Source organism: Lutzomyia longipalpis, chromosome 3 (genome assembly GCF_024334085.1).
Source record: "Lutzomyia longipalpis isolate SR_M1_2022 chromosome 3, ASM2433408v1".
Classification (NCBI taxonomy): Eukaryota; Metazoa; Arthropoda; class Insecta; order Diptera; family Psychodidae; genus Lutzomyia; species Lutzomyia longipalpis.
In genome coordinates this window covers 10015580-10029863 of record NC_074709.1, presented here as the reverse complement: position 1 = coordinate 10029863, position 14284 = coordinate 10015580, and the positions used below count along the sequence as shown (strand labels likewise).

Sequence of the window (14284 nt, the reverse complement as noted above, 5' to 3'; positions counted from 1 at the left end):
ATCTCCCAATCAATATGTAAGTATTAACATAGTCACAGTAACTCTTTCTCTCCCTCTCTGTATTCCCCCGTTTTAACTTGTTAATCAATTAACGATGCAACAATAAAATTGTTTCAATTAATAAATTCATTTATCAATTGATCGCAACTAAAAAAATCAGACAAAATATCACCAATTTTGCTTTATTTATTCTTCCTCCTCGTTTTTTTTTTACCTTCTTCATAACGAAACATGCAAAGTGTATACAAATAACTTTCTTAATAATCTTAATGAAAAAACATAATTGCTATAAACTAGTAAAATGGAAGATTAACTTTCCTTTTTTTATGTCTCTCGAAAAATATTTTCTATTTTTTCTTTACTTAAAACTCGTGTAATGAAACTGTTTTCTATATAGATACTATGTAGTATGTAGTCGGCCATATAGGTTTTGTCTCCATTTTTATTTTATTTTGGGTGGAAATTGCATTCAATTTTCCCACAATTTTTCAACAAAAAAAATGTAAAATTTGCATTGAAATATTTTAAAAGTTTTATGATTTTTAAAAAGCAGTCTTAATTGTACAAACAAAAATAAACTAAAAGAAGAATAAATTCTTAAATTTTTAATTTTCTACAAATCCTTTGAAACTTTTAAAATATTTCATAAACTTTGCGATTTCTTTATAAAAAAATAATAGAGGGCGCAGTTGGTTAATTTTATAGCAATTCAGGACAGAGAGTTTTCATTAAAATGATATTTTATAGCATCCTAGACAAATTAAAAAAAATCACCTTTTATTGGGTTGTCCAATATTTACACGGATTTCTAACCTTAGATATTCACATAAATTCAGTACAATTTTGATTTTCTGTCTCATTCATCCCCATTGAATATAATGGTAAAAATGTTAGGTTAGAAATCCGGATAAAAATTGGACAAACCAATAATTGCTCATTCAGAGTATGAAATATCAACGAGCAACATACTGGACAATTGCTCTGAACAGATGGAGACGAATTTTGGTTGACGTTTTCGTGAGGAGCATTTTTTTGACACTTAACAGACTATTTTCGCTCGGGGAAAATCCTCCACCTAACATAACCTCAATACACATTTTGTGACGCAAGAAAAAACAGAATTGTGCAAATTTTTGTCTGAAAAATGAATGGAGAACATAAGAGAGCCCCTCTGTGGTCACTGCAATCCATTTTTCCCATAATTCTCACTTTTTTTTGCACTAAGAAGAAAAATTTCACCGCGAAAAATCCTCCGCCAAGTGGCGAAAAAGTTAACCAAAATCCGACTCCATCTGTTCAGAACCAAGACGAGAAAATAAAAAACAGAAAACTTGTTTTATGGCACTGAATGTGTCTTGACTTCATGTCAGCTCTCGGTTGCTATAATTTTTTATACTGTAATTAAAAATGAAGGCGCCATTTCTCAATTTTATAGCATCAATGACAAGATTTCATAGACCGAAAACTGTAAATGTAACAAAGACACAAATTGCTATAAAAATCTGAAATTTAGTTTAAATATATTTTTAAAAAATAAGAAAAATTTTGCAACAGATCAGCTCTCAGTTACTATAATGTTATACTATAATTGAAATTGAGGGTGCTGTTTTCCAATTTTATAGCACCAATTACAAGATTTCATAGATCCAAAAATCTAGATATAGCTGAAACACATTTTGCTATAAAAATCTGAAATTTTGGTTAAAAAATATATTTAAAAAAAAATAAGAAAAATTTTACAAATCCATGTAAATAAAATATAACCCACAGGATGTTTCTTTTCAATTTGTAAAAAAAAACAATCATCTTTCTACTTTTATGGTTTGTGTCTACACTATTGTAAAATAATCTTTGCCAGATTTTTTTTATTCAATATCGAAGTCGTAACCAAAATAGGAAGAAGTTTCTCGAAAGAATAAAAAATTTCTTTAGTCCTCCCCTAATTATAAAAAAAAATTAAATAAAAGGTGAAAGTTGAATGCAATTTCCACATGAGGATCCTCCTATTTGTTCACTAAATTATTATTACCATTCTTAGATCGATATTCTACTGATTAATCCTATTATTTGATGTTACGTTTATTCTCTCTTTCTCATTTTTATCTCTCTCTCTCTCCCTCATTTCCACAATCCCCTGCAAATTAAACTCTTACCACCCTTGTCGTACTTCTCAAATCCTCGCACAATGCTTCCGGCGCTTCAGCAATCTCAACAACTTCCGCCGAGGTGTCCGCATTGGCGGCGATTTTCAACTCCTTTCCATGTGATGATGCTGCTGACTGTGGTGGTGGTATACGTGGCTATTGGGATGATTCTGCGTTGGGTTGGACGTCGTGGGCGGATGATGGGGCGCCTGAATTGGCTGCGGATGTGGCGTTGGCGGTGGCGGTGGTTGTGACGTAACCACAGCCACCATCTGTGGTGGTGGATGATGATGCATGTGGACTGGATGTTGCTGCTGCGGCGGCTGTTGCATCACTGTTGTTGTGTACTGCAATTGATGGTGTTGCTGCACAAGAAACAACAAACAAAAAAAAGATCAACAACTGAATGCCGCGGCAAATTTCGGGAAGAAGAAAAGAGACAATCTTACAGTATTCTCCGGACTATGATCAATTTGACTCCCATCGCTGGCTGTATCGTATTTTCCCCTCTTGAAGCGCCCATAGAGTGAACTATATGGCAAATTGTAGTGAATGGCAGCTTGGTTGATCGACATCTGACCAACACGAACAGCTTCTAAGGCTTCCATCATAGCATCTTCAGACCATGGCGTTGGATTTGATCGCGACAACTCAATTCCTTCCCTCTTGCAGCGACCATACAGTGTTCCTGAATGTTTTTTTTTTACAAAAATTTTAGTAACTTTAATTTAATAGCTGACCAATTTTGCGACAGCAAACTAGAACGTAAATTAATTTGAATACGCCCAAAGGCGGGAAAAGAAGAAGTCATCCCCCAAGATATCTTTACAAGGCCATATCTCGAAAACGGATCCAACGGAACTTGTCGAAGCTTCGAATTGTTGAGAAAAATTCTAAGCACTGCAAAAGAATTCTGCTTCGTTTTTAAAATGCTTCGATTATTCGAATAATCGAATAAGATTGGAAGCTTCGAAAATTTTTCGAAACATATCGAAAAATGAAAAAAAACGTCGCCATTTACGAAAAATTCGAGTTCGAAATTTTCGAAAATTTTGTTCCTGGTTCTAGCGCCTTTCACGGTCATTTCTTGAAGTTGCAATATACTAGACATTTGTAGGGTTTCATGACACCTTTCATTTGCGCTTGAGTTGATCAAAATCGGACGTGTAGAACCCGAGATATGACATGTCAAAGATGGAACCCAATGTTTTCAAAATGGCGACATTTTAAGTTATAGTGGGCTATAATATGTATATCAAAATTTGAAGCAAATCGATAATGGCGTTTTCGAGATATTTATCGAAAACTCATCGAAAATTTTGATTTTGTTGGAGATTCGGTCAATTTACAATTTACAATCCCACAACATTTTGATTTTGATTTTAGCACCTCTTGTGGTCATTTTTCGAAGATGCAAAGTTCTAAACATTTTGTAGGGTTTCGCGAAACTTTTCATTTGCGCTTGAGTTGATCAAAATCGGACTTGTAGAACCCGAGATATGACATGTTAAAATTGGAACTCAGTATTTTCAAAATGGCGAAATAATTTTATTTATTTATTTTATCTTTAATGAAAACATGTTATAGTAGGCTATAATATATCATTTGAAGCAAATCTATAATGGCATTTTCGAGATATTCATCGAAAACTAATCGAAAATTTTTATTTGATTTTTAGCTCCCAAGCGGTCACTTTTGAAACTTCGTATATTCTAGAGAGTTATAGGACTTGTTGAGAGCTTTCATTTGACCCCAGATTGATCAAAATCGATCAAACCGTTTTCGAGTTATGGTCGATTTTCGATGAAAAATTGTGGCAGCCATATTGACTAAACGGCTTGACCGATTTTCGAAAATGGGGTATCGTTGGAAAGCTCTTGATGTTCCCTACAACATATCAAAATTTCAGACCTCTAGCTATAATAGGGGCTTATCCATAGCGAAAACAAAATTTTGAGGTTATTTAAAATGGCGATATTACGTTTTTTGGAATGTAGGGTCCCTAATTTATGCTCATCGCAAGTTTGAGCCCGATCTGACAACTTTCGATTTTGCTCAGTACACAAAAGCTCCAAACACAGCTAAAAATAATCTTTCTGTCTTTTTCTTACCTGTAGGAATTCCAAATTCAGTACTGGCTTTCTGTACAGAGGCATGACCCGCTCTGATTGCCTCTAGGGCTCTCTCAAGATCCTCCGGTGTCCACGTTGTGGGTGCTGCATTGAATGGTGCCGCCAGGCGTATACCCTCGCGTCGGGCAATTTTGTAGAGAGTCGACGATGGGATACCAAAGGCCTTGGATGCCTTATTGGCGGATATTGTGCCCGTTCTCAGTGCTTCGAGGGCATTATTGAGTGAATCCTCACTCCATGACTTGGTGGGACCCTCCTTCTTCGGCGTATCAATGCCCAGTCGATGGGCACGTTGCCACAGTGTCGTCGATGGGATACCAAATGTCACGGAAGCCTTTGTGAGGCTCATATTGTGATTCCTCAGTGCATCAAGGGCTGCCTCCATGTCTTCCTGTGTCCATGTTTTTGGCCCACCTGGAGTTCTATTTTCATGCTGTGGCGTAAGACTTGTATACTGCGTTGCACTGTTGCTATTGCTTGGTGATCCATTTGACATCATCTTTGAATCCTCGCTGGCGTCTGAATTGTAAATATCTGCAAAGGAATGTTTTTTTTTCTCTTGTTTTTGTCTTAAAGGGAAAGGGAAATGTTGCACATGAAAAATTTTTCTTCAATTTTAATGATTTTTTAAAGAAGAAAATAAAACAATCAGAGAGATTCTCAACAACCTTTACCCATTTGGCTTGGGGTCATCATGGTGGCAATCTCGGGCGTAACGATGATCCCATGCATGGGTTCATGCTCCAACGTACCCTGATCCACATCCATACTCGATGACGATGAGACAATCGAGTGATGGACTGTGGGCTTAATGTCTGGCTGCTCATGGAGGTGACTTTCTTGTGGGCTGGCAGTGTGATGCCTCTGCGGTTGCGGCGTAAGAGGCTGTGTCTGTTGCTGCGTCTGCACCGGCGACTGATGCGCATTCTGTGGTTGACGCTGCTGTTGCTGCTGAATTGTTTGCTGCTGCTGCTGCTGCTGCTGCGACTGGTGATGCGCTTGCTGCGGTAGCGGTGGTGAATGCGCTTGCTGCACCTGCTGCTGTTGCTGCTGTGCATGCTGCGGCGCTTGATGGTGATGATGTGTTGGCTGATGGTGCGATTGGGGATGATCTAACTGGTGAATTGTATGGATATGATGATTCTCCATTTCAAGAGTCTCGGAGGGATCCATCGAGCGAAGGGTTTCAAGTTTAATTCGCACCTCGCCATTTGGTGTTGAATCTACAAGTCCCAGCACACAAAGAAAATCAAGAAAATCCCAATCAATCCTCCGCAGAGATTTGATAAAAAATAAATTTTTTGAAAGAAAATAGAAATTGAGATTCTTACGATAGTGTGAATAGGATCTTAATGATTCAGGACGATGCTCAGGTGCTACGAATTCTTGAACTAAAATTGATATTTCAAATTAGAAACAAAGAGTGGAATCTCTTCTGTAATTCGATAGCGAAAATATTCATTAGTTGAGATTTTCCTTTTGAAGAAAAATTCTCAATTTTTATTCTTGAACACTTAAAGGACATTAATCACAATAAATAAAAAAAAAATTAAATGATATGATTGAAGATTCATGAAGAACGTGGCTTTAATTGTATCTTCCGTCAAGTACGATGCTCCCCCAAAACTATTCGTTCCTGATGAAGGAGACAATGGTCTCCAAAACGTTGCACTTGTAAAAATTCTAATCGACTAAGGGGGGTTTCTTGGGCAAGCTGTAGGAATTTACACATTTTCAATGTTTTCATTTTTCTTGGGTTTTTTCTTAAACTTAGTTTTCCGATGATGGTTACGGGAGGTCTCTTTTGAGAGCTGATGAAATTAATAATGTTTTTATTTTTCTTGAGGTTTTCCTTAACCATGGTTTTCCAGTGTTGGCCACATTTAAAGATTTATTATTGAAAAATAAGAAAATAACTTTCCGCCATCTTAGGTGCGACGCCATCTTGTGATTTTCCTCAAAACACAAAAGTAGGTTTTTCTCAGGATCTACTGGATGGATTTTGATGGGGTGAAAAGCAAATGAAAGAAGAAATATCAATGCAGATTTTGTAGGAACAGAATTTTGAATTTCCATTCTGGGGCTGAGAGAAGTGGAAAAATGTGACTTTTGTTCAGATATTTTTGATGTTTTTCCACTTTTCTCAGCCCTAGAATGGAAATTCAAAATTCTGTTCCTACAAAATCTGCTTTGGTATTTCCTCTTTCATTTGCTTCTTACCCCATCAAAATCCATCCAGTAGATCCTGAGAAAAACCTACTTTTGTGTTTTGAAGACAATCACAAGATGGCGTCGCACCTAAGATGGCGGAAAGTTAATTTCTTATTTTTCAATAATAAATCTTTAAATGTGGCCAACACTGGAAAACCATGTTAAAGGAAAACCTCAAGAAAAATAAAAACATTTAACTTTATCAGCTCTCAAAAGAGACCTCCCTTAAAGTAAAAAGAATAAAAATGCAACAAAAAACAATTAATTTCCTCAACATTTCCCAGAAAATTACTACGGTTTTCTTGACTCTTCAATCTAACTCGACTTGCAGCAAATTTAATGAAAAGAAACGTGTCATTTTACATCAAGGACTCTTCCATATATTATGCATATTGTCCTTTAGTCTTTCTATTTTTATTCATCAATAAAAGATTTTTCATTTTGCGAAGGTTTTTTTAACAAATAGAATTTTTTATTGACCACACGGAAATATTGTTTAAATAAAATAACCTTCCTTTAATTGAATTTTCTTTCAGTTTTCTCACAAAATAAATTCATTCAAATGTTTCAACAACAAAAATGTATTTAATGTTCTCAACAAAACAATTTAATTAAAAAATAAGTTCAAATTCAGAAATTAATTTTAAACTGCGTTCTCGCATGCAAAAGAACTCGCCTGTGGAAAAATATTCTTTTAGATATTTTCGCTAGCAAATTAGAGAATTCCTATAAAATGAATTAGAAATTTAGTAACCCTTTCACGTCCATTGGATCATAACGTAGACCCAAACATGAAACATTTTATTTTTCCAAATTTTTATTAACTTGATTGTTTTTTTTTCTCAGGTTAAAAATACATGAAATTCACACAGAAAAAGTCAAAGAAGACGTTTTACCTGAAAAATGTCTTCTGCGAACATTCATATAGATTAAGTATCGTGTTAAATGAGCGCATGTTTCAATGTTTTTTATGTTTCACGTTGGACGCGAAAGGGTTAAAATAGCCCAAGATATTCAAGACAATCAATGAAGGGATGAAAAATGCAAAATCTCAACAAAGATCCATCGCCCGAATGATAAGAATTTTCCAGAGTTTTAGAAAAATGTTATTCTGTAATTCACTAGCGAAAAGTTTCCCTTAGCATTTGGAATTTTTACATTTAACAAGCTTTAAAATTAAGCTTTCACAGAATTGTAAAAAAAAACAGTCACAATAAAAGCTTGAAAATAATATCTAGATAGAATAGAAAAGTATGTGCATGTTGAACAATACCGCATGGCGAAAAGTTCGTCTTTGAATTTTCGATAGCAAATTACAGAAGTTAACTCAATGTTTCCATCTCCTTTCTTTCTTCCAACACCATCCCTGGGGGGAGGTGGATAGAATTAGTAATGAGAAATCTTCAAAATTGGTCGACTAATTCATGCAAAAGATCTCACACTGTTTGAAATTAAATTCAACAAAGAACTTAATTGAACTTGAAATTTATGTTCTTTAATTCTTTTTCATATTTTCTTGACTTTAAGGGTGGACTTAATTCATGAAGAAGGTTTCTTCTTTAATCGAAGTCTTTAAAGTTTAAACACAGGTGTTCAACTTAGGCAATTCTCTTCTATATTAAATGGTTATAAATCGTAAAAAAAAAACATTCTGGTAGTTAAAAAAACTGAACAAGGGTGGATTCGATCCCATAACTCATCGAGTAATAATACAACGGTAAGTTCCCTGGACTAATTTTTCTCCGACAAATAGCATCATGATATTCTGGATATGAGTTAGGAAGTTAATAGTAAAATAAAAATTGCCAAAAAATAAAATCGTGAATGGATGAATTTTCTCAAAGCCTCGCATGAATGGATTGTATATGCGAATTAAGGGATGAAACAGCCCCTTCAATGATGTCTGTATAACCAGCTATAAATAGCGCATTAGAAAAGCCATGGAATTCTAAAAAAAAAAATATCCTGCGGAAACCAGTGATTGAGAAAAAGACAGGAAGGAGTCATAAAGTGGTAGTCATAAATTCCTATGTATGGGGACTCCTCACATGGGCGGACGGATCTGACGTGGAAGTTGAGAAATGGGTTTGATGGTGCTAGAATGTGCTGCTCCCAAAATGCGGGGGGAGGGATTGAATGCAATATATGTGTAAAAAAAAGGGGGAAAAAGTGACTCACTCGATAAGTCTCTGGTGTCTGAACTGGGTGTGCAATTCAAGTCGACATGCTCGGTGACTGGAGTAGCGGAGGGTGCCGGTGGTTCTGGGGCAAAATCCAGGAAGCCCATTGAAACACCCATTAAGCCTCCATTGATGCCCATACCCATTCCCAGGCTCGTCATGGTTTTTTGATCACGTGCCAACACCTGTCGTGGCTCCAGCACAACTACAGCACCATTCTCCACGTCCCCACCCGGATCACTTCTGCTACTCAGTCTCTTTCTCCCGGGCTCCGTACTGCCCGCTGTACTTGCTCTCTGTTCACTTGAGCTTACTTTTTGGCTATTTTTGGTACGTTTGCTAGCCGGTGACGGTGGGATCCTTCCAATATTCCTCTCGCAGCTTCTACCTTCGCCACTTGTTTCACTCACTTCCTCGCACAAGCATCGGATTTTCAATTTTTCAGCTGTTCGCAGGAGACTCTGTACCGCCAAAAATTGTGAACCGAAAAAGAAAAGAAAGAAAAAAAACGAAACATTATACGATATAAATTTACGAGAGTCAGATAAGTACTTAACAATTCACCCAAGAAAAAAAAAACTTTCATGTCTTCCACCCCTGTCACAATGCTCTTCTTTCTTTTCCTCTGCTGGATGCTCCAAAAGCATCCCTCCACGTGTGTTCCTCACACTTTCTCACCCCTCATCGTAAAATACCATTTTACTGCCACTTCCGAATATTTATTGTAACACACACGTTCGCATAATTCCCCGAGCATGAGGCATGTTGCGGAGCGAAAGGCGAAGAAGATGCCCAAAGGAATGGTGGAGGAAAACCAAAAAAAAAAAAAACTCGAAGATCTCATGCAAAATTTGGCGAGTTGTTTTTTTCCATTCATCCCCTCATCCCCATTTGATGCATTTCCCCGCAACTTTCTTTCAATTCGGCATTCCCCTCACTTGGTGGGACTATTAAATTTTTCACCCATCGTAAAAAAAGGAACTTCCCATCTCTTATGACATCATTATTATTTAACATTGGCCCAAAAGAAGTAAATGTGTGGTGTGGAGGGAAAAATAATAAAATGGGAGGGAAAACGAAAACAAAACAGAGACACAAACTCTGGGAGGAAATGCGATCAAATGATGATGAAGACGTTGCTATATATTTGCCAAAAACAATTCTCTTCCACACTTTTCACTTTGGGAGATTCCTCTTCAGCCTTATATACCTTTCTCAGCAGCAGCAATGATGACTTTCTTCTTCCTTCTCTCTTCCTATTCTTTTCCTTAAACTTCTTTAACATCCCACATCATACCAACGTCGCATTCTTTAAAGCATTATTGAGGGCTTTAAAGAAATTGATGTTTCACTATTTATTCATTAATCCACTTTTTAAGCTATAAGAATTTATGACATAGGGGAAAGGTGGGCTAAATTAGAGTAGTTTCCTTTTAGAAAAGAATTTTATGATTTGGGGTGGATTTTTTTGAAAATATTTTCTTTTATTTCTCATCAATTTGAAAGATGTTTCAAGATTTTTAAAGATTCTTAAAATGTTCTTATTTCGTGTTTCAAAAGGAAAACAAAAGATTTACTAGCCCTTTAAAGTTTCCTTTAGTAGAATCTTTGCTTTTTAATCAAGAAATTAATAAAATAATAGAATCTTATTTATTTCTTTAAATGTTCTAGACCCTGAGGAAGGACTCATACAGTCCGAAACGTTGGCAAAGAATAAAAAATAATTAGCCTAAAAACGACCAAAAATCTGACTTCTTATTTTCTTGATTATTAATTTACGGTAGATCCATCATCTTTGCTTATTAAAGTAAGAAAGAAACTATTGAAATATTGGGCCTTATTCAACGTCTAAGAAACCCTTCAAATTCGCTTGAAATCTTGAAATTTCAGTACAAAATTCAAAGATTTCAAGGGTTTCTTGGTCGCTGAACAAGGCCCATTTAAAATATTTTAAAAGAATAAAATTTAAATATATAAATTTCTGAGTTTTAAGAAAAGTTTTTTGACAAAATCTAACCTTTTCGTTTAAAATTTTTCCCTGATTCTTCAGGAAAAATATAGAAATTCATTTAAGTAATAAATTGAACCATTTAACTCCGCTCTACCTTATTTAAAAATTTATCTTTTCCCAATTTTCTTAAATTGGGAAAAAAATAAATTCTTAATTCTCAAAATTCTAGGCATCTAATAAAGCCTAAAATATGAAAAGAAATTATCAAAAATGAGGAACTTAAATTATTTTTTAAAGTAACAAAAAAAATGTAATTTTTTTAAAATACAGAGATACAAAACAATCAAAAGCTGATTAATTTTTTTCATGTAATCCGCTTGATAGACTCTCCATATAGTGCTCTTGTGTTAAAGGTATAAAGCGCAGAGAAATAAGTCGTATATTCATGAGAAGTCAGCCATCCAGAAAGTGTGTGTACCATGTCTTTTTACGGTGAGAAACCCCCGCTCTCCATCATTCTTGAATGTCGCATAGAGCAAAAAAAAGAAGAACGAAAAGTTGAGAATATAAAGAAGAGATTCAACGGCCTTGAACCTACTTCTTGAGCGCTGGAAACACTTGCTTTTGCCACTTCCTGCTGCGTGTATTGATTAGTTAAGCCACCCATTCTTTGTCTCTTCTTTCACTACTATTTTCTTCTCATCTTCACCATTTTTCCTCTTTCCCCACACCATATACATATAACAACATAATGTAGCATACAATATTCTCACATTTTGCACAACACTTCTCCTGTGGAATTTTTTTCTTTTCATTTCTATCCTAGTGTTGTTACTTCGTCATTCTGTCCCACCTAGAAATCATCCTCCATCACTCCTACCACACAGCTTCATTGACTTTTTTTTAGGCTGGGTGGCGTCTGAATGCCTCCCTCATACACTTTTCCTTCACTATATAGCAGCTACAAATATAAGGGGAGACACTGTCGATGAAATATTGAAGGTGTGGTGCAATCACACAAGTCAAATTATACTAAAAAAAACAAGAGAGAAAAGAACCCACGAGGGAGGACGTGGGAGTGAAAGCGGTGGGAAAAAAAGTGGCAAAATAACTCTTGAGTTCACTCATCGTCAGTCACCCAACATAAGAAGATAATGATGATAAGGGAAGTATAAATAGAGTGAGGCATCAAGGTGTGTGGAGTATGTGCGATGAAGGAGAAATAGCAAAAACCCTAAAAATTCTCAACACACCCTCTTGCGGGCGGGAAGATTTTTCCATGAGGGATTTGATGTTCAAAAGTGCGATTGAAAATTCATTTATTCCATGAGAATTTTTTAAATTCTACATTTATTCTGATTTATAATGTATTTTTTGTTTCAAGTGTATGTACACTGTAAAATTGGATGAGTTGGAAAGGGTTAGATTTTAGAAATCTAGGGAATTCTTCAAAAATTCTTTAAAAAAATATTCTATTCATTTGAATCATATTTGTGCGAATAAGATATCCTATATTACAGTATACATGGAAAAGATCCCACCGCTGCCACCATTTGTAATTTATTCCTGTATAACCGTTCAGGGTTTTCAGATACAATGATCGAATTTAATCAATACATACTTTTTGTAATTAAAAAAAAAACTTTTCTCGCTCTTCACGTTATCTCTGTTTTTTTTGCTCATCAATTTTCCATAGTTTGCAAAATTCTTTCAACAGCAATGGATGAACTGGGGTTTGTCGGAGTAGGAGAACTCTGTATCGGTACAAAGAAAAAAAAAGAAAGAAGTCCAACGACACAAAATTCACGGGGAAGTGAATGGGGAAGATGTGTTACATCTAAAACACGATATTCGCATAGTGTGTTCTAGTAGAGAATGAGACTCTTTCAGCTAGCTCACCCCCATCATTCTCGGGAAAACACATCAGATAGCTTTTCTATTCGCACTGCCATGCAAGTTTATACGTACAGTACGAAGAGAGAGGGATAATTTTGCCCACCCTATGCCAGTTCGCCGTTTACTTTGCTGCTAGTCACTCAGTCAGAGCCAGGCCTTCCCGCCCCCTTGTCGACTTGCACCCACAGGCATCAGGAGCAGAGCTCCCACTGTGGCAGCATCAGCAGCGTATACCAGCTCAATCGTACAAACAGAAAACACTAATACACGCCATGATTGCTTTTGTGTACAGCTCCACTCCCACTGGAGGCCCCCCTCCCCTTCACAGTCGAAATCCCACACCACCCCCTTCCACCCAATGAAACCCTAATTCCGTGCACCAGAGCTTTTTTTCCTCATCATCCCTGCGTCCTGCCTCTACATGGACGCCATATACATACTCTGTCTCGCCCCAGCAGCGCTTTTTCACTTTGGTTACATCTCTTATGTACCAATATTCAAACCTACATACATAGCTAAAGAACTATATACATATATAGCGAAGACTAAACTTTTGGAGAGAGGATACATTGGAGGGCCGAAGTCAGAAAAAAAGTATCTACAAGGAAGAGATTTTATGACTTCTTTCAATTCAGAATACAGGAACCATTCATTTGCGGTATGTATACCTTCCCATACTCTCCTGTTACTAATGTTAAAAAGTTGTTTAAGTATTTTTAAACGAATTTGAATTAAGACTTTTCAAAAATAAAAAAATATATAATAAATTGTAAGATTTTTAATTTGGAAAATTTTATTTATTAGAATTTTAAGGAGTTTTAGTTTAAATTCATTTATTGAGCAACTGAAAGTTTACAATCATATTTCATTTAAGTGTGTGTATAGTAAGGGAACTTTTTAACAGGCAAATAAAAAAAATTTAAAATTAAGACTAATTTTAAGGATTTACAGATTAATTGAAAAAAGAAGTTGCAAAAAAGATGAAGGAAAAGTTAATTGAAAAAACTTTTATAAGACAGTTCTTTTTAAGGTGTTGTAACTAGACCATTCTTCCTTATTCATTTGTGCGTTAAATTTCAAATTCTTCAGTTATCTAAACTTGTAAACTTCTTAAAATTTCTAGCATTTTATCAAGATTCTTTTAAAATTTCTTCGACATTTTTAAACAAAAGAGAATTTTTGAAAGAAAAAAATGAAAATTTTGATTCTTCCCCCACAATCCCCATGTCCATTCTCCATAATCGATTTTGCTATATGTATTTAAGTCAAAAACGTAAATAGGATACTTCCGGAGACAATTCAATTGACTCCGTTTCTTTTCTCTCTTCTCGAAATAATGGTGCTGCAAAAAAAATTGTAGCAAGAGTGCGGATCTGTGTCGAATGGTTAGGAAGCTCTTGGGGATGTGGGAGAGGGTGAGTTGCTATGGTGGATTGTATTTTGGGGAAGGTTGGGGAGGAAGGGTGGTTGCCTGAATTGGTTGATGGAGAATTGTTGGCGCACAATTGGGAGATCGAGGTTGGGGATTTGAACGAACCCACCCACGAACCCACCAGAATTGGTGGAAAGTCATCTCTGGCAAAAAAAATAAAATTAGAAGAGTTCTTTCTCCACACTCTGTGTGTGTTTTTTTGTAGACACCCTATCTATGCACAGTGCTATATACATATATATGTATGTATGTAGTTTTCAGTTCAACCAATAGTCATTGCTCTATTTCTATATATAGCTACAATTTTATACATCGAATGTATTTTTTTTTATTTTTCC

General features: G+C 35.7%; 1 protein-coding gene across 4 annotated transcripts in view; it reads right to left on the bottom strand.

Annotated features, from left to right (window-relative positions):
- Positions 1 to 166: 166 nt before the first annotated feature.
- Positions 167 to 14284, bottom strand: part of LOC129791821 (protein bric-a-brac 1) — a 44701-nt gene continuing 30583 nt past the window's right edge. Inside the window, exons 4-9 of one of the 4 annotated variants that reach the window (XM_055830365.1) lie at positions 8666 to 9128; positions 5608 to 5667; positions 4951 to 5499; positions 4256 to 4810; positions 2594 to 2832; positions 167 to 2509 (exon numbers count right to left, since the gene is read on the bottom strand). In XM_055830365.1, coding sequence (XP_055686340.1) covers positions 2249 to 2509; positions 2594 to 2832; positions 4256 to 4810; positions 4951 to 5499; positions 5608 to 5667; positions 8666 to 9128 — 2127 coding nt within the window. In that variant the 3' untranslated portion in view covers positions 167 to 2248. Of the gene's footprint in view, positions 2510 to 2593; positions 2833 to 4255; positions 4811 to 4944; positions 5500 to 5607; positions 5668 to 8665; positions 9129 to 14284 lie in introns of all 4 variants that reach the window. The other 3 variants (XM_055830364.1, XM_055830367.1, XM_055830366.1) reach the window with 3 other exon arrangements.